The 25,377-nt window shown below is 36.2% G+C and overlaps 2 protein-coding genes across 3 annotated transcripts; one reads left to right on the top strand and one right to left on the bottom strand.

Moving 5' to 3' along the window:
• LOC109604830 (paired box protein Pax-6) lies at positions 1-24,392 on the top strand. Of its 2 annotated transcripts, none has more exons than XM_049969347.1 (9): positions 1-399; positions 1,119-1,265; positions 5,966-6,131; positions 6,191-6,371; positions 11,099-11,336; positions 22,721-22,888; positions 22,950-23,223; positions 23,292-23,548; positions 23,612-24,392. In XM_049969347.1, the coding sequence occupies exons 2-9, from the start codon at positions 1,253-1,255 to the stop codon at positions 23,695-23,697; spliced, it is 1,383 nt and encodes a 460-aa protein (XP_049825304.1). In that variant the 5' UTR covers positions 1-399; positions 1,119-1,252; the 3' UTR covers positions 23,698-24,392. The 2 variants fall into 2 exon arrangements, with proteins under 2 accessions (XP_049825304.1, XP_019876929.2); XM_020021370.2 differs by having other exon boundaries at positions 1,119-1,271.
• Positions 15,999-16,790, bottom strand: LOC109604831 (protein PRRC2C). The gene is made up of 2 exons (XM_020021371.2): positions 16,606-16,790; positions 15,999-16,551 (listed from the first exon to the last, which is right to left on the bottom strand). Exons 1-2 carry the CDS (start codon positions 16,746-16,748, stop codon positions 16,065-16,067), a joined length of 630 nt encoding a protein of 209 aa, XP_019876930.2. The 5' UTR covers positions 16,749-16,790; the 3' UTR covers positions 15,999-16,064.
• Positions 24,393-25,377: the final 985 nt, after the last annotated feature.

Genomic DNA, 25,377 nt, shown 5'->3' with positions numbered 1-25,377 from the left:
TCCACCGCTCCATCAGCGCACACACACATGGCCGCAAACGCTCACTCATTATCGTCGTCGTCGTCGTCGTCGTCTTCGTCTTTGCCGATGTTGATGTTCTAACTAGCGCCACTCGACTCGACCAATTGGTTCCGATTAGATTATTGCTCAGCGATTAGGCACACCAACTTCACACACTCAATTGCTGAACGGAGTAAACAAATAAACATTTTTGTCCGTCGCCCGTCGCTCGTTGCTCAACGTTCGTCTATTCTTGAATTTTAGTGCAATCTTATTCGATACTTCGGTGACTGATTGTTAGTGACTTATTGTGCAAGTTGTTCAGTTGCGACTTGGACAATTGGACTGACTGTTGCTGTGACTATCAAATTGTGATTAGGGGAGCCGCTTGTTGTCCAAGTAAGTACGCAACTTGTACAAATTAATATATTGCATCATAATATTCTTGTATTAATTAATGAATTCATTAATTTTTATATCATTACTAAAATTATTATTAAAATTATAACATTATTTTATTTTTTCATTTTTTTATGATAACATTACTTTGGATTTTGATTTGATTAAAATTTTACCTTGTTTATAATAAATAAAGATTTACATATTATTCAAATTCAAATATTATAAATTAACTAATTAAAAATAACATTAATAGCAACATATTTATCAACATTTGTGATAATTAAAATATGTATAAGAAAAAAAAAATTACAACAGAAATTTTAATTGAGTATCTAAAAATGTAAAACAATTGTTTTTGAAATGCGTTTAAAAAACAACAAAGTGTTTAAATTGTGGGGTAGGGATTAGTAGAATTAGAAGGACCAAGGACATGGAGTGTTCGAATTGGTGTCGGTGTGAATGAAGGGAAAATAGGGCGGAAAACTCACTTAATTTCATTGACTTTATCAGTGTGAGTAGTTCACTTCCACCGGAACGGATAAAACGGTTAAGATAACAAAAGCCGGTTTCCACATCTCTATCATTACTAATGGTTTATCAGATTTATTTATTAACTATTACTTTTACTAAACTAATTACCTATATTATGTAGAAGTAACTAAAATAATGGGTTGAGGATTGACTTGACTTGATGTATGCGTTGTCGTTTGTTTAAGTAAAAAGAAGACAGGAAGAAAAGAGGAAGAGTAGGAGGCGGTGGTGGTATTAGAAAAGCAGCATCATTCTGCCGGCACAGCAATTGGGAGCGGCGGTCTCGCCATGGCCGTCCGCGATAACGTCCGTCGACGACATGGCACATAAAGGTAAAGGTAATGACGACACACAGATATTCTTTTTCCTGATTTTTAATCGTTTGTCTTGCACACGCGACCAATTTCCGTTTCTTTATTCGGCCTCTTTAGAAGTCATAATCGTCCGCCGGCCATATCGTCTTCTTCTCAAAGACAAACCGAGTGTAACAATTTCGTCTGGGAAAACGGGGAAAACGGGAAATCGAGAAATCGATCGGCCAGTGAAAGTCACTTCTTTTATGGTGCTTTAAGGCCTTTTGTGTCATCCTTTATGTTATTTTTTCAAAGACTTCCCTTTGGATCCACTTCACCACTGGACCTTTGAATGTAAAATAAAACTCCCGTAATGAACGAGATCCTCTTTTCCGACGCATTTTATAAATGTTGATAAACTGAATCCGTTGAATTAAATAAATGGTTAATGATGATTATGCAGAAATTAAGCAAATTTCGAATTTGATGAAAGCGGGACATGAAGAGAGGAAAAAAGGGGGATGAACGAGCATAAATTCTCTTTGCTCGAATTATTGGCGTTTGCATTTCCAATAATCCAGTAAAAGCTCGAAAGCATCGAAAATTAACACATGAATAAGCCATTTGTTATTAAATATTCAGGAATTTTTCCATTGTGCAACGTTGTTGAATCGTTTAACATTTAAATTAGTTATCAAAAATGGATTAATTAACTGGCAACTTTATTAAAATCCCTACTTTTATGCTGCGATTAAATAGGTAAATGTTATACCTATGTGTTTTATACTCACACAGAAATTAATTTGTTGTGTGTGCGGTTTAAATTAATGAATACATCCTTGTTTCTAAAACAATTTAATTTGCGACTAGTTTCAGGTAATTCAGACAAATTTATTAAAATTATACATAAAATTAAGTTTACATTTTAACAAGTTAATATTTTTAACCACAATTAAGGTCTGTCACATTTTAATTTATATTTATATTTAGTAAACATTTCAAAAATCAAAAATGGATTAATTAATTGACAACTTTATTAAAATCCCTACTTTTATACTGCGATTAAATAGATAAATGTGTTTTAGGCTTACACATAGAAATTAATTCATTGTGTGGTTTAAATTAATGAATACTTTCTTGTTTCTAAAACAATTTAATTTGCGTCTAGTTTTAGGTAATTCTGACTAATTTATTAAAATTAAACATAAAATTAAGTTTACATTTTAACAAGTTAATATTTGTAACCACAATTAAGGTCTGCCATAAATTAATTTAGTTATTTTGAAATTATATTTATTAAACATTTAAAAAATCAAAAATGCATTAATTAACTTGTAATTTTATTAAAATCCCAACTTTTATGCTGCGATTAAGTAGATAAATGTGTTTTTTTTTACACAGAGAAATTAATTTATTGTGTGATTTAAATTAATTGAATACTTCCTTGTTCCAAAAACAATTTAATTTGCGACTAGTTTTAGATAATTCAGACTAATTTATTAAAATCACACATAAAATTAAGTTTACGTTTTAACAAGTTAATATTTTTAACCACAATTAAGGTCTGCCGTAAATTAATTTAGTTATTTTAAAATTTTAATTAGTAAATATTTAAAAAAATCAAAAATTGATTAATTAACTGGCAACTTTATTATTAGAATCCCAACTTTTATGCTGCGGTTAAATAGATAAATGTGTTTTATGTTTACACATAGAAATTAATTTATTGTATGGTTTAAATTAATGAATACTTCCTTGTTCCAAAAACAATTTAATTTGCGATTAGTTACAGACAAATTTATTAAAATTACACATAAAATTAAGTTTTCATTTTAACAAGTTAATATTTTTTACCACAATTAAGGTCTACGATAAATTAATTTAGTCTAATTTGAAATTATATTTAATAAACATTTAAAAAATCAAAAATGGACTAATAACTGGCAGCTTTATTAAAATCCCTACTTTTATTCAGACAAATTTATTAAAATTACACATAAAATTAACATTTTAACCAGTTAATATTTTAAACCACAATTAAGGTCTAGGACAAACTAAATTTAGTTTAACTTGAAATTATATTTAACATAGTAAAGATTTAAAAATAATTTATCGATCAATATCGGTTGATTGAGGATAAAAAAGGTTGTTTGAAAAAATTAAAATTCACATCACGAATAAAACAATTTCGTTTGTGATTGACGTTTTTTCGGTGGAAAGGATATTTCCGTGGATTTCCCGAGTCACGCGACCGACAAACAGACAGACAGTTGACAGAGAAAGCGAAGTGGAAACGGGAAGCGAATTCTCGACACGTACAAATTCCAACAAATCCCCAAAGAAACTTTGATATTTCCGAAGACGCCGCCAAAACCGACGAGACCAATGTCAACGCAACCGCATTCTCGGGATTTACATTTTATCCGTATTTTTACATCTCACAGATATATAGATAGATCATCATTTTTATGGTTTAATTAATCGATTAAACAATATCGGGGGAGGGAGGAAAATTGAAATGAAGTCGCGTTGCATTATTGTATTCGAGCGGGTATTGTTTCGCTTACGTTTTCCCAAGTCGGAAAACATAATCCTGTTAGAGTGCAGGAGCGGCAGGAGCGGCAGGAGCGGCAGGAACAGTGGAAGCGGCAGGAGCAGAAGCTCAATGGGAAATAATCCTTTCAGTTCTCGCTTGCTTGGACCACTGATATTATGATCATATTCGACTCGGAAACAAAACCGGCAAGACGAGCAAATTGATTTTTTCAATCGTGTGAGGAGAAAGAAAGAGGTTCATGTTTATTAATGTCTTGGACGGTCACACATTTCGTCGTTATTTATGTTATTGCCGGCGCGGCGAACGGAACGAAAAGTGGGAAAAGTGCGCTAAAAACGGGGATAATTATTTAGTTTTTGTCACCCTCTATTACGTCCGACACTTTCTTTTCCCTTTTCTCTTCTCATTCAGACCAGTGTTTTAATGTGCCATCCATTTTCTTTTATCTACCGTCGTTCTCCGTCTCTGTTTCCGACTCTCCCCATTCAATTTTATTATTTTTCAAGTCTATTGACATTTTTCGATGAACACTTGAAAAGAATAACAAACCTCACATTTTCAATAACAATTACACGCACATCGGCGTATGCAGCCATAGAGACATCAACAAACCCTCGTTTCGACCTGAAACCCGTAACAAATCGTCCATATTAGCACTTTCACTTTTGTCCTTTCTCAAAACAGTTCGGTAAACAGTTGCATGAGTCGACCCGGGTCCTATTTAGATGCGGTTTTCCAAAGAGGAGGGTTCCTTCTATACAGACCGAAATCCAATTGATTAATTACACTCGACGTGTCCGTCCGTCGTTCACTCTTTATTTGTGTTGATGTTTGATGTTCCCACCTCCTTTGTACATCATCAACGCCAATCTACGTCACGTTATTCTCTTTATTCAATAAATTAGAACGAAACAAAGACTGCTAATAGAGGGAAAAAAATCACAATTCAGGACATTGTCCCCGTAAATATCCTTAAGTACCGGAAACGACACTTTGGCCAGCCCCACCAGACACTTTTTTTTCCTACGTCCGGACACAAAAAGCTTAAGATGGACCTTCTGACACGTGACCATCAATTGTAATATTGACGCACTGAATAACAAATTGGTTCGCCTCAATCCATTGATTGATCGAGGACTGTTCATTTAAGTTTCAAGACGGGGGGGAATTAAAAAGTGTGGGTGGAGATCGAGAGCCTTATAAATATAAAGTTGGGTGTGATAAATCAGAAAAATCGTGCGTCGAAAAGGAAAACCAAGAAGAAGCAATTCAGTTCGGTTAGTCTGAAAAGCGGCGGGCAAGAAGGCAAGAAGGCAAGAAAGCAAGCAGCTTTATGTTCATCCATCCATTTGATCCGGGTGACAAATGGAATCTGGCAGTGAAAGGTGAACAGTCTGAACAATCAGTGGATTTTTATGTATCGGTACACGTCGGGAAGAGGGAGTTTAGTTTATCTGGGTGGAGTTAAACAGTCTTGGAAGTGAGCCGGTCGACGTCTTCTCGCCATCTCGCCATTCAGCGATGCGACGCCTAACAATGCATCCCCTTCCGCGCATTGTACTCCACTAACTTTTACTTGTCACCAACAGAGTTTCTTTATGTCCTTCCTTCCTTCCTATTTATTATTTATCATTATATACACGCACGCATGCGACTACGATTATGGCTCTAAAAATCAAAATCACTTAAAAATAAACGGAAATTCTTCGCATCTTATAAATATAATACCTCGTTAATTGTACACAGGAAATAGTTTATTGTTGGCAGTGATTGTAGCGTACATAATCTTACTTGTTTGTTAAACAGATCTTTTTCAGGTAAACAACCCAGATACATTCAATAGATAGAAGCAAATAAAATATAACAAAACGAGAGCCCATCCGTTCAAGGTGCCCACACGAGTCGACTCTAAACATAATCTTTAGCTGATGTTTGGAGTTGAAGTGGAGATGTCGACCGGAACGTTTGTGCCTTCGTTTGCGCGCAAAGTAGTCGGTTGACGTAATCAAACTTTAGCTCGTACCTCACCGTACGTTGTGCACAGTTACTGCAGTTTTTTCCATTTTCGTGTGTCCTTTTTTTGAACGCAGCTCGATAAACAGTTTCGGTGTTGCAAACGGTTTATCGGGTTGGTAATGGATAGCGTGGATAATTGTCTAATTTGAGCGATGACTGTGGACAGGGCATAGCGGTGTGAACCAGCTAGGGGGGGTTTTCGTCAGCGGGCGTCCTTTGCCCGATTCCACCAGACAGAAGATCGTCGAACTGGCCCATTCCGGAGCCAGACCTTGCGATATCTCCCGCATCCTTCAGGTCTCGAACGGCTGCGTTTCCAAGATTCTTGGCAGGTGTGTATCCTCGACTCCTCCGCACATCTTCATCATTAATACAATTAATTTTGCTCTAGGTACTACGAAACGGGCTCTATACGACCTCGTGCAATAGGTGGTTCGAAACCGAGAGTTGCCACGGCCGAGGTGGTCGCAAAGATATCTTCGTTTAAAAGGGAATGTCCTTCGATCTTCGCGTGGGAGATCCGTGATCGGTTACTTCAAGAAGGAGTGTGCACCAACGACAACATCCCTAGCGTAAGTGTCTCGTAATTAGTAAGAAAAAAAAAAAAAGATGTGTGTGAGCACAGATTGCGATTAGCAAGTGAAATTCTCGGTTCGGTCGGTCGGTGTGACGCCGTGACGGTTTTGCGGGGGTGGCGAGCAACAAACCGTGAAGTGCGTATTGTCGCGATGGGGGTGCATAGATTTGCCGCCTGTTTACCGAGAAGACAGGCTGGATGGAGCGCTCCGAATAGAAGGGGAGACACTCGCCACTTTTCTTGACCTAAGCTTCATCTCCGCTCTGTTTTATTCTGTTCGATATCGATTTCACATTTTCTATGCCAGAATGGAGAGATCCTCTGGCAGAAACGAACACAACTTATGTTACATCCTACAATATATCCATTCTTTGATTTAATTTTGTCCCAAAATATGAAACAAGACTTTATAATTTAACCAATAGGATAATTTAATTAAAAATCGATAGCGGTTTTGTACGTGGAATGGTGAGAGGGTAGTTAATTGCCGAAACAGATGAGATTATTTACCGGTCGGTGTGTGCATGCAACCTGTTCTCCGCTTCGGCATGCTCTAATGAAATTTTCCCCATTCTCTACTCTCATATCCTCATTTAATCACTTTAAACTGTATCATTTTCATTAATTTATCGTTTAATATTGTATCCATCAGATCATGTTCTTAATATTTTTGAATATTTAAAATAATATAAGCAGGTTTTTATACAATTGTGAGACGCAAGAAAAATTAGAATATATAAAAAAGTGGATACGTAAAGATTTATTCGTCGCAAAAGCGTCGCCGTTCGCCGTTGTCTGTTCAGGGGTGGAAAATCATTTCGTCCTTTTCTCCCTCGCAGGATCGGCAGGATTCGCGGGACCGCATTGATTGGAGAATTTCCCAGCCAGTCAAGCGAGAGAAATCAACTTTAAAGCGCCACTGAAACAACATCCCCTCGTCGGCCCGGCTATGTTCCGTTCTGCTACGCTCTGCAATGCCTAACTGTGTAACCCCCCTGAAACTTGCGCCCCCGAAATACACACAGTATTGGCCAAAATAACTGATAACAGCTTTTAATTGTGTTTCGGGGAAACGGTTTCAGCCCCTCGCCCTCCCTCCCACGCCGTACCGATCTTTTCTACTCTCTTGGCACGATAAATTGATGGATTATGTTTCATTAAAAACTTGTATTAATTTTCTATCAGTTTATACGATCGTGATCATTAATAACAAAGTTACCCATATCGCCATTCAACTTGCTTATTCTGTACTACACTGTTTCAATCGTTCTTGGGATAACGAACGAATTCATAGATTAATGGAATTTATTTTATAATAATGAAGCCCCTGCGGAACAGGTTCTGCATACACACACACTACACGTGTCTGATCTAATTAATCACACTCGAAGTGATTTTGACGTGATTCCCGACGAAAAACAGGTAAATAAGTCGTTTAAAAATACGGACCACATCGACTCTGGTCGCTTTTTATCTGATTCAGGATCTGACATAGTCAACAGGCCATTCACAAATCGCATATATTATGGCCGGATTTTATTTTACGGAAACTAGACTAATTTTGACTTGGGTGCTGATAAATCGGACCACATACGGAGTTATTTGTTCCCTCGCTTTATAAGAAATTATCGAAATAATTTGAGATGTTTGTTGGAGACGGCGTTACGTGGGAAGGATGGAGGATGGAATAGAGGAAGTGGAAGTGGAGGAGAGAAATGGGGAGTAGTTGCGCATTTTAAAGAAAAATCCATAACGTTTTTGTTTTGGGGAATGACTATATGGCGAAGCGAAGAAGGGAACGTTGCCATGGTAATTTGCATGCATCCAATAACCAACCGGTGCTCTAAGGATTTATGTTTGTTTCACTCACTCATACATACATCTTTTGGCAGTTGATGCACCTGTTTGTGTTGTACTTGCACACTACTTTTAAATAATAAATAATAATCCGTTGCAGAAGAAGTGTTCCCATCGAGAACAATGTCGGGTGATGTGAGATAATATCGGGCGTAAGAGTAGCTAATAGAGAGCAGATAGAGATCTCCCGGGTCCCGTATTTATTAAAATCCGAACGTAATCCCCGAAACATAATAAGTTTTTTGGTCCGCGAATTCGTCCGCTCTCAATATGGGAGTTAAAGCGCGGCGTGCACGTGCCGACCACGTGCCGCACCGGATTATTGCACATTACGCATATTTCGCAACAGAACGGAACCCCTCCTCTAAACAGGCGATTTTGTACACTCGCCCGGAAAAACCGAACCGGTTTAAAGTGGAAATTAGAAGAGCGACGGTTTACACGGGTCCCACTGGTGCTCACACGTGCACGTTTTACTGCCGATATTTAAAATAAATTGGGAAACTATTTCAAGACGCACGGGGCGCCCCAACAGCGCATTAAGTCTTCGAAATCGCCTTTAATCAACTCCGAGTCGTCAGTCTACGGTTGTCGAGATTATTTTATAAAGTTTGAGGCTTTCGTAACCTCTGTTTCCATATCTATAGTTGTTCGGGATTATTGGTCGACGTTTTTTAGAATTATTTCCTAACGTTTTGTTAGCACGAGTGGCTAGCATCTTCAGAGGTCTGATTTGGTTCGTGTCACTTTGACATCGGATTGGCGATTTTGGTGTTTTTGGGTACTGGTGTCCATATTTTATTCAGTTTCAATGCTTCTTCTTTTCTGTTGAAGATGTTTTCATGTTTATGTATTTCAATTGTTTCCTTAATCATTCTCTTGTGATATCCAGTTATCGAAGCAAGCAATTGTGTATCTCGGAATTTTATTTTATGATTTCCATCTAACAGTGCATGTTCAGCTGCAGCAGACTTGTCTGATTGTCCTAGGGTGTATTTTCGTTTGTGTTCCTTAATTCTTGTCCTTATTGAACCTTTTGTGATATCGATCTATCTCTCCTATCTTTGGTAGATCTGAGACTCTGTTGAATCTTCCTTGTTGGTATAAAAACTGTATGGATGTTATGTTTTAATAGGATTTTTCCAATTTTATCGGTAACTTTACATATATATAGGAGATAAGTTTTACCAATCGTGGGCTCACTAGGTGGATCTTTATTATTAGTATGAGGTCTCATTGTAAGTCTGAACGTTTCTATCCGTTGGCCTGTAGTGTTTTTTCCAAGTGTTCTTGTTCTTCAGTGAGGTGGTAGGTGGCACATATCTTTTTGGCTCGTTCGTTTAGTGTTTAAATAAAGAAATCATCCATACCTTCGAATATCCAAAAACAATTAATCAAATCAGAAGCACTTCCACCTCGCTTATATGGTTTGCCCTTAATACATACGGATAATGTACCACTCCCACCCATAATTAATACTCCTGGGTAACCAACGTATAACTTAACTAAGTATCTTACTAGATTGCAACAATCTCATCTTGGGAACTCCCCAAGCAAGATCCAAAGTATTACATCTTGATGTAGAAGATAGATTGGTCAATTTAGACGTAGTGTCACTTTTCACTAAAGTTCCTGTCAATGATTCCTTAGGTATGATATCAGAAATACTCCTTCCAGATATATAGTCCAGCGATCTTCAATTTCTTTATGGAAAAGTTTGAACAAAAAGCGATTGAGACTTCCAAACACAAACCTTTTGTTTAGTATCGTTACGTGGATGATACTTTCATGGAGTGGAAACATGGACAAGAAAAACTAAAGATACACAATTGCTTTCGTCGACAATTGAATATCACAAAAGAAAGATTAGGGAAGCAATTGAAATACATAAACGTGAAAACATCTTCAACAGAAAAGAAACATTGAAAATGGATAAAATATGGACACCAGTGCCCAAAACACCAAAATCGCCAATCCGATGTCAAAGTGAAACGAACCAAATCAAAGCTCTGAAGATGCTACTCGTGCTAGCGAAACGTCAGGAAATAATTCCAACAAACGTCGACCAATAAACCCGACGCGACCAACTGCAGATATGTCGAGATTATTGTTCCGTTCAGTGCGTGACAGGTTGAACGTTGAATGTATATGAGAAAATTTGTGCACGAATCAAAAGAATCGGACGCACTTTGGTTCACATCGAGATTAGATCGGCGTTCTCGAAATTAAAACAGCAAACAATCGTTCGGCGACCCTTTTTACAAAAAACACTCGCTGTCGATGGTTGTCAACGGCTGGAACAATGCGCCCCATGACGCCCCACATATTGGCGCACCATTCTTGACGCGCCCCGGGATGCCGTCCATTCAATCTTGCAAGCCGCTCCCGGTTTCTTATGCGAATTTTAATGCTAAATATTGCGCGAGTTGCGAAAAAGAATATCTAATGAAATAATTAAACGGAACTGCTACTTTTAAATACCACCCATCTTGATTTAGTAGTGTGTTGAGCAATTGAAACGGGGTCGGGTATCGCTTACAGTTGGGTCACATGTCCCCATCATTATTATACCATCGAGAGGCTATAATTTCGGAAAACAAACAAAACAAAAGGCGATAAGTGGTTGTCGAGTGGTTGTAGGTCGGCCGATTTCGACTCGGAGTCGATTGAAAGCCCATTGTGGCCGTCTATTATTCCAATTGCATTTCATACGTTCGACATTGCTGAAGTCAAAAGCGACGCAAGTCAAAGCAACAAGACCACCTTGCTATGGGAATCGAAATTTATCCCATTGTAGAGCTCAGTGGGAATAGAACCTGCACTAAAACCACACGGACGTTACTTAATAAAATGAATTTTTTTCAGGTGTCTTCGATAAACAGGGTGCTCAGAAATCTCGCGGCCCAGAAGGAACAGGCGGCAAACAGTCCTCCGGTGTCCTCGGCCAACGACACCATGTACGACAAGTTGCGATTGTTGAACGGCAATCAGGGAAATTGGCGGACGACGCCGTGGTATTCACCTGGAAACACATCGTTTCCGCTGCAACCGCTCAGTCCACCTCCGTCCACGATACTGTCCGACGATGTTTCCTCCAAGAAAGGTAAGTTGTTCAATTAGTTCAAGTGTTAATGGGTGGCGTTTAATTGAAAATCACGTCCCGTCTCGTTCCGTCTCGTTCCGTCTCGTTACAGACGGGATCCCGTCTCTTCGGGGTGTAGTTATCATCAGTTTGTAAATTGGAAGGGGTTGATATCAAAGAGCGCGCAGGAGGGAAGTTTAGCGGTTAGTGAATCCGGCCCGGAGGGAGTTTTTCGGTTCGGATACATTGTATCAGTTTGTTCGCGTTGTGTTCTGTAAGTGACAGATTTGTTAAAAATGTAAACATTCGCTTTAGGACATGCACTAATTGAAATTTCAGCGTTTCCGAACAGTTTAAAATAATTAAAGCTCGGGCCCGGCTAATTCGTACTTGAATTCTGAACGAATCCACAAACGTTCGCTAATGAAATTATTACGCATTAATTAAATTTTGCAAAATTTATACAGTTATTCCTTTGTGTAACAAATGAATTTTCCGCTGCCGTTACTGCCGTTGCTGCTGTTACTGCTGTTACTGCTATTGCTCCGGTCAACGTTCACTTCCACATTTCATTTCGTTTCATTTCATTTCATTTTTTTCCCATTTCAGATCATTTTTCCATTCTGCCATTTTGCCATTTTTTCACTGTGGCACAACTGACTGTTTACGCGTCACATTACTTCTGTTTGTATGATTTTTAACTTTTTTCTGGTCGAAATGTTGCGTTAATTAATCTTTGCCTCGTTACACATGTAATTCAATTTATCTGCTTCAATATTTTTTCAATTTTTTTTTTTTTAAATGTCCCATTTTTGTATTGTTTATTTTTTGGATTTCAACGTCAAAATTCGAATTTGTTTCATTTTAATTATTAATATTCAACAACTATTCAACCTATAATTTTCTTTTTGTAATTTCAAAATACACATGTTATAGCGAAACTGCTGAAATGTTTTCTTTTATATGATGTTTTATCACCCAGATTATGCTATATTTCGATATAACAGCAAGAAAATAAATGTAAAATTTATTAATTAATAATTTATCCGCTCAACAGTATTGAAATGATTTTTATATAAATTGTCCAAGTTACACAGATAAAAATACAAATCCTACAATTTTTTTACGATTTCCATGTAGGAATAATTTTATTCAATAACATTTCATTTTTTGATTCCAACGTATTTACAGATATATAAAAGCATAGTTTAAAAAATTATATTTATTTCATTTCATTTATTAATAATCAACTACTTCATATGAAATGTTTGTAACTTTGAAATATACGAGCCCTAACAACAAAGTTAATCGAAAACCATTTGATCCAACTGAATTTTAAAAAAGACGCCATGCACGACAGAAACAGTAAAAGTCTGCAAATTTGCTTCGTAGTGGAAATTTTTTACTGTCCCTGTCATATATAATGTCTCTCTCGAAATTCAGTATGATCAAAGCCTATCCAATCGATGAATAAGTTGCATAATTTAAGTGTTTCACACACAATTTTTTGTTAAGTGCAAAAATTAATCATATATAAATTAATTGTTTTCAATAAATATTACAATCAAAAACACTATAAACAAAATATTTATTCCATTATCACTTATTAAGAAAAATTGTTCATTTTGTGTGACAACTAAATATTGGGACAGTATCACTGTAATAAAAGAAGGAATTAGCCATTATGGTCAAATTGGAATTATTCTGAAAAAAAGGTAAATGTCTGGGTAGTCCAAAATTGGTTTCTGAAAGGAATAAAAGAATGTTAATAGAAATATTCAAAAATGGTTGAAGATATACATTGCGGCTAATTACAGATAATTGGAATAATGAAACTGGATTAAATTTATCAAGGAAATGCCGAAAATAAAAACAAAACAGTCTTACGTGGGCAAAGTCAAAGCTGCCTTGGTCTGTAGAAGATTGGTCCAGAGTAATTTTTAATCGAAATTCGACGTTTGTTTTGGTGATTAACAAAAACAAGTTCTTCGCAATAAACATGAGGCTTTTCACAAGCCTAAAACACCCGGTAAAGTTTCCCAAAGGAGTTATGATTTGGGGTCCTTTAAATTTATTGATGGGGCTGTGAAGTCTTCAAAATATCAACAAATTCTGCAAAATAGTATACTGCCAAGTATTTCAACAGGATGACAACAATATCAATGTTTTTATTGGCCTCCCAGTGGTCCTGATCTGAATGTCATTGAAACTGTATGGCATACAATGAAACAAACAAATGTCAAATTTTGTTATAAGGATGATTAATTTACTCGTTCAACGGTATTGATTTAGTTTTTATATAAAATTGTACGAGTTACAATAATGTTGCAGAGATAAAAATACAAATTTCAAAAATTTTTTTACGTTTTCGATGTACGAATAATTTTAATTTAACATTTGATTTGAATATTCCAAGTATAACATTTTTAATAGAAAAAAATCTTATATGAAACTGAAATTTTCTCTAACTTCAATGTGGATACTTTCGATAATATGAACCATGTGTAAATTGTTAAATTTCTAAAATTGACACATCTCTAAACATTATGTTGTACAACAAGAATATTAAATAAATTTTTGAGTACACTTGGAAACTGTCAATTTTTTTAGGCAAATACAAAAGACTCAATTATGTCAAAATGCTTGAAAGATATGAACAACGTGAAAAAAGCTTCACTAAGGCATGGATCGAATATTAAAAATTTAGAAGTTTAAACAACTGTAATAAATTCCTATTACACCTTTCGACCTATTTTGGTATGCTAGAACTTGAAATAAAATACTGTAGATAATAAATAAATCATGCATTTCATTACCTGATGCCCACCACCCCTATAAGAACAAAAAAGCATGAACAATTAAAAAAGAAATAAAAATTGGCTGTTATAGAGATTGCCGATAGAATTAAAAACGTTTAGTATTAAAATTTGAAATTTCATGATGTTGAATTAAAAGTAACAACATCAATCTGGTTTTCACATCTATTGACACTCTGAACAACAATTATATGGTTTTTTATTATTCAAATATATTACGGGTTGTATAAGATCTTGACAAAAAAATTAATACAATTGAATTGAAATAACAATTAATATACAATCATATTATTTATGGATAGTATTTGTATTATAAGATATACACAGCACTATACGTCAGCTGTATAGCTACAGATATACTGCTATAAGCATGTCGGTGATGCGAACGTACGAGAATTCATTCATCCAAAAAGTGTCTAAGGCGCACAGCACACTGCGCGTGCGGCAGTCATGAGCATGTCGGTGACGCGAATCCATAAGATTTTTCCCTACTAAAAAGTGCCCAATGCGGCTAAAGAAGTTTTCACTTCAAAAAGTAGAAAATAATTGCAGGAAAATTCTATTATGAAATATATATAGAATACAAATAATAAAAGAGTAAATGATAAACAAATCTCAGTATATTAAAAGGAGCATTAGATGAAGCTTCATGAAGCATGTGCCATTATAACGGAAGAAAATCCTAACTTCAAATGCCACAATGACTTGAATCTTAAATTAATTTTCCTCATTTGTATGATTTCACAAAAGCTAAACATAAATCATATACTCTATTATGTTGAGTATAGTATAAGGTTTACTGGCAAATATTTAAAATTAATTTTTAGTATGAATTTCTTTAATGGAGAAATCAATTTTTTGTTGTTTTCATATTTCGTATCATTTAATTTCAAATTTTCCTGTTATCTTAACTTATTTTTACACTAAATATTGGAATTATTGTTGTTGTAAAGAACTGCTTAAATGGAAATAATGGATATAAATAAAATATTTTTCTTCTGGTTGAAATATGTGATATATTTTTCATTTATCATTCTGTTGTGAAACAGAAATCTGACGGTGGTGGATCGACAGATCGACAGTCAGACAGCATCACAATATAGTGGAATGGAGTACAACACACACATTTAAGCATCCGGGGAATGCATTTGCTTAATCCCCCCCTCGCAACTGATTATTCCCTCGTTTCTGAACAATTTGCAGCTGGTCCGCGGCACCGCAAAATTCCGCAAATTTAATATCTGCTGCCGTTTAAAGGCACCCAGTTTCCTTGGTGGCGTGGCGTGGCGTGGCGTCGCTCTCCGTTTCCTCTTTTCAAATTCACTTTCATCTTGGCGCTGCTGGAAATTTTCAATTACGCCCTTTACGCTCTTTCATGAGCCATCTTCCCTTTTTCACGTCTTTTCTTTCTCTTTTTACACCCTTCATTCCGTTTTTGTCCGTTCCAAATTTGAGATTTTTAATAATCGTTCTTCGTATCCATTTACAAGAAATTTCATCACAGATTTTTATTTTGTTTTGCATAAATACTATGATAGTAAATAGTAAGTGATATAAGATAAATGGAAGGCGAGAAAACGCGATACCAATGAATGACATATAAATAGATGTGCGTAGTGGATTAAATCGGAGCGTGAAAAAATGGAAAGGGAGAGAGGAAGGGAGTGTTCGACGTCGTGACGCTTTTCCGGCTTGCTCCGCGACGCCCCAAATCAAAGTGTCAACAAACAAATGGCATTAGAAGAGACTGAAAAGGCTCGCGCCGTCGAATGTCCCCTGAGAATCAATCAATATTGCCGCGACGCTGATGCCTTTTTCTCTCTTCCTCCCATTCATTATTTTAACATAGCTAAGACGTCTGCATATTTCAAACGTTTATTAAACGATAAATATATTTTTCACAAATAAATAATATTTTCTATATACAACTAATTTACTGGACGACCTGAATGTAGGAAGAACTGAAAGGTGTGTTAACTGCGTTGATGTAGGCGGACGAAGAGGCTAGTGGTACAGTTTGAATGTAAGGCACAGTTTCGAAAACTTGAGGCAACTCTTGAATTTTGGCGAAAGCTGGTATCGCCTGGACCGGAACTCTTCTAGGCAAAGCTGGTGTGGACACAAGTTTGGCACTTTTTAATGCTACCAAAGGCGAAGCCACTAACTTTTGTGTTTGCGGAACGACCACGTAGTAAGATCCGGGATTTTCCAATTTGGCTGATACTTCTTGGTCGGCGTCCAAAATGTTCTCAGCTTCTGGTTCCAGCGTAGTGGTTTCTTCTATTGTCTCGGTTGTTGTTGGAAGAGCTTCCGTTGTCGTGGTTGTTGCTTCTTCCGGTGGACCGTAAGAAGATGCTGGCGGTGGTCCATACGATGCGGCTGGGACAGGTGGTTGTGGTTGTTGAACTTGTTTCTGAGATCTAACAACAACAACAACGTTACTAACGTATGTAACAAATTACTTGAAAACTAACCTTAAAGGAAGATTGAATTGAGGTCCGGAAGGTCTCCACCCCCTCGGTTGATAAGGAGCAGCTGATTGTCTAGCCAAAAATTGTTTAGGTCTTGGCGATTCGGCTGCCACCATGGAAAAGATGACCAGGACAAGAGCTACCATGAACTATTCAAATGAAAAACAAAATCAATTAGTAATTATCTTTATGCTAATTTAACTACTTACATCTATAGTGGTGGAAGCACTCCACTTTTCACTGTGTATAGCTGTATATTTTCTATGAATTGTCATTCCGACTATATTTACTTAATTACTAAATTACCTATTATTATTATTATTATTTAATACGTACCTTCATTTTTAAGTGTGTTGTTTATCAGATAAGTGTTTAATTACTGATAGCGATCTAGTGACCCGTAATTGTTTATATATTAAATTGAAGGCCGGACGTGATTAAAAACACCAATGTATAAGGTAAAACTGATTCTAGTTACATCGAATTCAAGTGTCGAACATCTATTAATATTCCGTGAACCGCTGTTTCGTTGACATTGACCTAAACTACATACATACGTATTTTCTTAATAAAACATTTCCAAATTTACTTGCCTATATTTTTAATTTTATTAGTTTGTTCGTACATAATTTGTGCACATTACACTTCGACAGTGAAAAATTATATAAAACATATAAAAAATCAATTTAATTGAAGTCTTTAACCATATTGATTAATTATTATCTTCAGGCTTAGGCAATGGTTTAAAAAATTTTGTAATATTTTCTTGCTTAGTAGTTTTTAGAAGCTATTTCAATTCAGACTGATATTCAGCAGAAGCATTAGTAATTTGCCTCTTAAAAATAAGATTTCGTTCCATACATGGATCAATTTTCATTTATTTTTTTGGTTGCGGTCTTCTATTGCTGGATTACGAACAGTTTTAGCTGAGAGTGACGTTGAAGCTACATACAACCTTATTTTATCTTCGGATTTTTTTATTGATCAATTACCCGATCACAATTTTTGTAACGAATGGAAAGATGAAACTATTAAATGTATTGCAATGCGGCTCTTACCAAAGGATGGAACTGTTTGTTTAAATTCCCATAAACAGGCGAACGCGGCAAAGGCGGCATATGTCAAAGGCGGAAAAAATACAGCATCGATATTATTTAAAAACATACTTACAACATAGTTGTATTTTACTTTTTTATTAGTCCATTTGACGGCGCGTTTACAAAGGATATACCGATTTTCAGATTTAGATCCGCGAATAAAGAAATCGAAGTGTGAAAATATTCAAATATATAATGTGTGTGTTTGTTAAAATATTTCATTTTCTTATTAAACAAAATTGAAATATTGAACTGGGACTGAAAACTAAACTTATTGTTAAAATTTACCCTTTAAATCTCATGTTCCCACATATTATATTCTTCACTTTTAATTCTAACGAATGGTTCTTCATTATAAAAAAAATCATATGAAGAATGTTTTTTAATTTTACTGCGAATTTATTCATGGTGGAATTATTTATTTATGTTTCAATCATTTTCTTCATATATTTATAAGATACGGGAATATCTACAAATTGAATAAGTTATATCAATCTAATATGGATGTAATTTTTGGTTATCCGTTAAATATTTCGTAAAAACCCCAATATTCAAATTCAAAGTATAATATATAATCATAATTATTAACAATAAATTTGACCTGAACTCTTTCGTCGCAACATTTTTCTGAAACGGACGATGTAGTGACGGTGGCACGTCTCAATGGTTTGCCTTCACCACGCAACACAATTATACGTGACGAGAGTTTCGTATTCCAGTCATAAAACGAAATTTAGGCGGGTTTCAACGGGACAATTCCGCGTCCGTCGGTTGCTCACCACTCATTTAACACTAATTTTACATTTACTTAACAGGAATTGTTTCTAATGCTATAAAATAATGAAAATAAATTTTACGAAATATATTATTAATATGTTAAATGTAAAATGTGCCGATGGGTAAACGTATGTAGCATTTTTTCAGAGTACGCGTCAATGCGCAATAATTTATTTTAAAAAAAGTCCCCCATTAAACAGGCACCTTTTCAATTATACTGACAATCTAGCCATTTTCGCTTCAGTGCCCAAACCGAAAAACCGACAGACATGTGCTGCCTCACCCGGTTTTGTCATATTTTTCCCTCGGTTCCACACCGTACCACAGCATACATTTTTTTCCTCTCTTTTCTATGAAATCTAGGTATGTTTACATGTGTTTACTGCCCTCGTCAATAGGGATTTACATTTATTTGGATATAATATAGAATATTTCTTCTCTCAATGAATGCGTTTTCTAATCCGTAACGACATTTCGATGAAAACTAACTGTCACGAAGAAATTCAAAAGGGTCCGACAAATCTAATTTCCCAAATCGGGGAGTACTGAAAACAAAACGACGCCTTGAAAACTGCCACGTGTGTGTATCAGATGCATGCTTGCATGTAGATCGGAAAAACTGGGAAAACACCAGTCCCCCTTTCTTTTGTCGCTTGGTATTGAAACGAAGCCGTTTGGGCGGAAGTAATTCGCTTTGCCTCGCTGCTGCTGTTGCTGCCGCCGCCACCGCCGCCGCCGTTCACCCGCTTCCAAAGAACCACTGTCATCGGTATGGCATGTTTATGTATATATATGCCAGCATCATCTTATGGATGGAACGATGCCGCCGCCACTGCTGCTGCCTCCACACCGCCACCGTTCCCAGCTTTCAGGGAAAACGAGAAAGCGCTGCGCTCGTTTGTTTTCAAGACGCCATTAATCATGTCAAACGTTGTAAGAAGCTTATCGCACAACAGATTTTCGGGACAACCACTATCCTGATATACTTTACCTTAATTAACGAATTATTATTATTATTTAATACATATATGCACTTATTCTAATGTAAGGTAGATTTAAAAAATAAAAAATCCTATTACGAGTATTAACAGATGTGGAGATAGGAAAATATTTCGGTGTTTACGAATGACAGACAAGCCATTAACGAGACGCGTAACAAGTCGTTATCGAAAGTTCCTGATCTTGATGATGGTTGGTGGGTTGAGATGAGATGTTTGTAAACAGTAGCGGCAGCGGCTGCGGCTGCGGCAGCAACATCCCGTTTATAAATGATGGATTATGCGAAGGTGGTTCCAAAGACTGTCGCTCGATTAGGGGGGAATTAATGGGAATCGGTGTATCATTGTCGATTAATGTCGTTAACCTTTAAATTAAACAGAATCAAAGGAAATTAAAAGCAATGCTACACCTATATGTAATCATAACCCGTTAAAATAGATGTAAATCCAATATGTGTCGGGTGTTTTGAAGTGGGCGTCGGCGTCGCCGTCTTTGTAGTCTGTACTTTGTATCAGATTTGACAGCAGGTAAATTATTTACAATGTGCCAAACACGATCTTATTGACGAGGGAAATTTGCTATTGAAAACGCTCGTTAGTCTAATATTGGTTTATCTGTCGACAATGGGGGATTACACGGTAATTGCGTGTCGTGACATGGGACTTATCCCAGGAAGCGGAAATACTTGTACCTTATACCTACCTACTTTGTAAACTGTACGACTGCCGAACTTTCCAATGCATTTCAGATTAACGAAAGGTAAACTGCTGCTTAGTTCAGTCATTATAGGGAGTTCACTACGGATATCGAGATACCCAGCTACAAATTTAAACCTATATTTTGACATGCCAAAACTTGTCTTAAAATTCGTACATAATAGGATGGCCGCAACTTAAAGTCAGAGGTGAAAAGTCTACTACTACTAGGCTACTTGTATTTCTTATCAGTATTGTGGTGAATTAAATTCTCGAGTCGAACTAAAGTCGAACCGTTGTCGAGATAGGGGCTAGAGTATCATAGAGATCACCTTTCTATGTTTTTGTAGGAAACATCTCGAATTGTTTGCTGTATTAACTGATTCAAAGTACCATCTTCAATCTTCAAAACAAAATTATCATTGATAATGCAAGTCGTAATAATATATGGCCTTTGATGCTTCTCGAGTAAGCGTGACCACTGAGCAATTTGTCAACAGAATTATTTGCATATATTTCACCAAGAGCTTTCTTGAGTCCACTTCCGTCCATTATGTACCCTATGCTTCCAAGAAAAGGCATCAGCATATGAAATCCTCCTAATTTTACAACTATTTTACATAATGGTGAGTTAGCATCTGATGCAGCTACCATTTCACGTGCTTTAGAGTAGAGGGGTTGATCAAAAGTAATAACACATATTTTTTGTACATAGTGTCTACGTGGCAGGTAGGATTACCAATAAAAGGATGAAACATTACTTGAGATATTGAAAAGTTTCCACCCTGGCAACGATGCAAAATCTCTCCATTTTCTATACAGCCACAAAATTCCATCAACTCCGTTAATGTTTTTTTCTGTGAATGTTTCATCATGAGATAAATTTTCGACTTGAACTTTACTATATCCAGGTACGACTGGTTTTTCATAAACTTGAAGAGATAAATGTGATATGGCTGCCAACTCTTTCACAAATGGTTTATTTGTGCATTTTTGTATCCGTTCATCGTATAGAACGGCATTTTTTGGAGTTACTATTTTAATCATACCCATAACATGAAAGGTATTGTTACCATCAAGAGTGTGGACATTTACATTGGCATTGTCTCCAACAATGTACAAGTGCATCAGACTAATGATAATAAAATGATAATTATATATTTAGCAATAATTTGTAAACTTTATACTACGTATTTTCGATCGGGACTACCAGTTGACCTCAAATGATAAGAAATACAAGTAGCGTAAAACCCATCGGAAACGAGATATTTACAAAAAATGTGTAAAAAAAAAATCAATTTTTGTGACTTTTGACTTTTGACTTTTTAAGTTGCGTGTGTGAATTTTAAGACAAATCTCGATTTCCGAGATATTCATCTAATTTTGACTAAGATGACTGGACTATGCTCAGGTCTTTCAAAATTACTTTAGCACGCAAATACAAGTACAATAAACAATCATTACGGATTGAAAACTTAATTTTATTGCAATGAACCTTTTAACATTCAAAAAATGAAAAGAATAGAAGTCAAGTGGTTAGTGAAAAAAGCATTGATTCGAACCCTTCATATCCGTGAAATAGACGTAGAAAGGGAGACAATAGAAAGTGGAATCGCAACTGCCGTTCGCCATTTGACACATAATACTTAATATTAATATTGATATATCAATGGCAGCGGTAGCCACTTCACTGACACTTGGGCGGTACCAAAATCATACTACGGTCGTACCTCTATACTTGGTCGCTTGTCACTCGTTTCGCACCCTCCTCGAATCAAATGAAAGCAACCACCCCACGACAACCGACAACCGACTACTTACTGTATCGTTCGTTCGGTTGTGCGTGAATGAATGAATGAATGAAATATAGCTGCCCCCGTTACAATAGAATTATTTAGCAAATTAGTATTGTCGGTAACAAGTCGCCGTGAATTGTGACTCTAATAAAGCAGAACTAAACGACTGCAACCGTCACAATTCAACCCAGTCGAAGTCGAAGAGGGTTCAGATTTGTCCGATTGCCGAAACGAATCGAGACTAATGTATCACCACTTTTATTATGCCTCTATTATTATATCGCTTCGACTAATATACATAAATGTTTTAAGTAAATGAAATTTTTGTACAAAGATGATTTGGGATGGTGGCCAGTTTAAAATACACGTCGCGTTTTGGAGAAAAGACAGTCTCTCCGTGTAAAAGAGGCCGTCATAAATCTGGTCCGATACGGCGATGCGATGTAACGGCGGCTGGCGGGGTGTGGAAGCGGCGGAGGTGCAGAACGGTATCGCGGGGAACGAGTCTGCCTATGGGAGAGAGACTCTTTCTCCTTGGCCTTATCATCAGTTTCTGGTTGGTTGCATCCGACCGTAACGTGGATCGGTATGTCTTATCTTGCGAGGGAGCCAAAGGGACGGCAAACTCTCCACCTCCGCTTTCACCCACCCACTCTCACTCACTCACTCACTATTATCGCACTATACATACTTGTATGAGCAAACTTAATTTTTGCTTATAGTTTTTGATTTATAAATACATGCGTATTTGCAGTGGTCGATTTGGACGGAATCCATTCCGACGAAACAAATTCCGGAGATAATTCAAATGCTGGATCAAGTATAGGACCCGATGATGATCAAGCGAGACTGCGACTAAAACGAAAACTGCAAAGAAATCGTACTTCATTTACTAACGATCAAATCGACAGCTTAGAAAAAGGTAAACATCATTATAATATTTTTATGTTTGCTTCTATTTACTGGTGATTTTTCTGAACTAGAATTCGAAAGAACTCATTACCCCGACGTGTTTGCACGAGAACGTCTCGCAGCAAAAATAGGACTTCCCGAAGCCAGAATTCAAGTGTGGTTTTCCAATAGAAGGGCAAAATGGAGGCGCGAAGAAAAATTAAGGAATCAGAGACGAGGAGCTCCTGCTCCAGCTGAACATCCTGGTCCTGCGGCTTCGCCTCCCAGACTACAGACCTTTAATAATACCACTAGCAGCATGTATTCCCCAATTGCACCTCCCATGTCTATAGCAGATACGTATAGGTATGTACTTGTAGAATCATAAATTTTAATCAATTGTTATTTGATTCCATTTTTTTTACAACTTATAGTACAATGTCTCCCATGGGTGGTTTTGGACCGGGCGGCCTAGGGGGGTCGATGGGTCCATCGCCGGGCGCTTGTTTGCAACAGAGAGAAAGTCCGTCCATGGGTGGAGCGATGGGTGGCTACTGCATGTCTCGGACACCTAGTTACGATCTGGGTATAGGTTACGGAGCTCGTCCGTCTCCCTGTAGTCCTACACAACCTTATCAGATGAATGGCCATCAGTACGCCGCCGCCAACGGGACCAACTCCGGGACAACAGGTAAATTGAACATTTTTTATTCCGTATTTAGACCTGTTGATGTAAAAAATTGTCTTTTTTTAGGTCTAATATCTCCGGGAGTTTCAGTGCCGATTGCGGTTCCGGGTCAAACAGACATGACGTCTCAGTATTGGCCCCGTATACAGTGACCTTGGTGGAATTAAATGAACAGATTGTGAATCAATTGGCTGTCGTTGTTCATAAAATCATACCCTGCGCCCTCCTGGCCCACTACTTAGTTTTATATTTGACAACTCATCTATAAGATGTTATTATTATTATTATATTATAGATAATATTTACTTGAAAGACGATACAAGCGCACTTTATTTCAATATCAACAACAAACTAACTGTGGTATTTAAAACTGTCACGTATTAGTACCTATCTAACCCGAATAGCTTAATAAAATGTATTTTTTGTTAATAACTCTGGTTGTGATAAAAACAAACAACAGTTTTAAGTATAATCTGTCCATCATGTACTTATTATAAAATAAATCTGTATAAAATTAAATAAAATTAAATTGTGTAAATGTTTTAATAACAAGAAGATTCATCCCCTTGTAAGTATACAGTATCAACATTAAATAATGCGACAAATTAAACTGCATATTTTACAATGTTCTAGTCAGATGATTTTGTATATTTACGAAATGATGAATTGTCAATAAAATGAATTGTCATGAGAAGGAAAATGGAATCCTGAAGCAGCATCCGCATCATATCAGCGACAGAATAACTCCTAAAATGTTTTTCGTGCATGTAATTTTTGTAAAATTCAATTCAATTTTTTTCTTGTGACACCGTTTCTTATAAATTGTTTATAATTCTTTTTTATTGAGTGTAAATAAATGATAAACAACAGTGAGTCTTTCTATTTATATATGCATTCCAAAGATATTAATTATTAATACACCTTATGAAAAAAATTTTGTTAGAAAATGTTATGTAAACATGAAACCAGAATTGTTGTAATTGCTTCCAAGTATCGAACAAAATTAATTAAAATTAATTAATTATAAAAAATAAAAGTTTCAATATGATATTGCTAGAGAAAGATGATCTTCAATAGTGTATGTACTACCAGAGTTTGAATGTTACTCAGATTTCCATTTCCATTTTTCATTGATTGATGAAATTAAAGAACTAATAAGTTTTTCAATTATTTGTGTTTGAAAATTAAGAGCTAAATCAGTGTAATCATAAAATAAATTAATGCCTGGAAAGTGCAAAATACAGTAGGCAACCCAATATACGTTAGAGATGAACCGCCACAAAGTTGAGGCACAGATGATAGTTTATTTAAAAAAAGTCAATTGTTTAATATTGGACTATATACATGATGATGATGTCAAATCAAATATGATATTGCACGCATCTCTACACAGAACGAAAAGAGTTGGATCCATCTGAATCTTAAAAGAGACATCATGTACAATAGAGATAGTCTCTAAGTTAAGTCTCTCACTATGAGGCAGACTTTTACTGTCTCTGTCATGCATGATGACTCTTTCTAAATTCAGAAGTGTCAAATGCTTTTCCTACTGTATAATAAATGACTGAAATAATAATTCAACTTTATATACATTATTAAACATTTACACACCTCTCAAATTATTTTTTTTTATAAGGGGAAAGTCACATGACAGGAGTGTTGATTTTTCTTTAATAATCAGTATGTTTTTCCCGCAACACCTTCACCTCTAGAGTGAAGCATTGTTTGGAAGGTGAATAAGCTATTAGAGGGTTATAGTAGTCCTTTGATGAACCAGATCAATGAATTGAAAATGTCCAAAAGCTAGCCAAATGAAAATTGCGTCTCATTAG

Source organism: Aethina tumida, chromosome 7, assembly GCF_024364675.1.
Source record: "Aethina tumida isolate Nest 87 chromosome 7, icAetTumi1.1, whole genome shotgun sequence".
Lineage (NCBI taxonomy): Eukaryota > Metazoa > Arthropoda > Insecta > Coleoptera > Nitidulidae > Aethina > Aethina tumida.
Note: the sequence above shows the minus strand (reverse complement) of the source record. Positions and strands in the feature narration are given on the sequence as shown.

Coding starts and splice junctions, on each gene's coding strand:
- LOC109604830 (XM_020021370.2), top strand. Junction 6,132..6,190: donor GTTTCCAAGATTCTTGGCAG/GTGTGTATCCTC, acceptor ATTTTGCTCTAG/GTACTACGAAACGGGCTCTA. Junction 23,224..23,291: donor TCTATAGCAGATACGTATAG/GTATGTACTTGT, acceptor TACAACTTATAG/TACAATGTCTCCCATGGGTG.
- LOC109604831 (XM_020021371.2), bottom strand. CDS start 16,748: ATGGTAGCTCTTGTCCTGGTCATCTTTTCCATGGTGGCAGCCGAATCG. Junction 16,552..16,605: donor CAATTCAATCTTCCTTTAAG/GTTAGTTTTCAA, acceptor TGTTGTTGTTAG/ATCTCAGAAACAAGTTCAAC.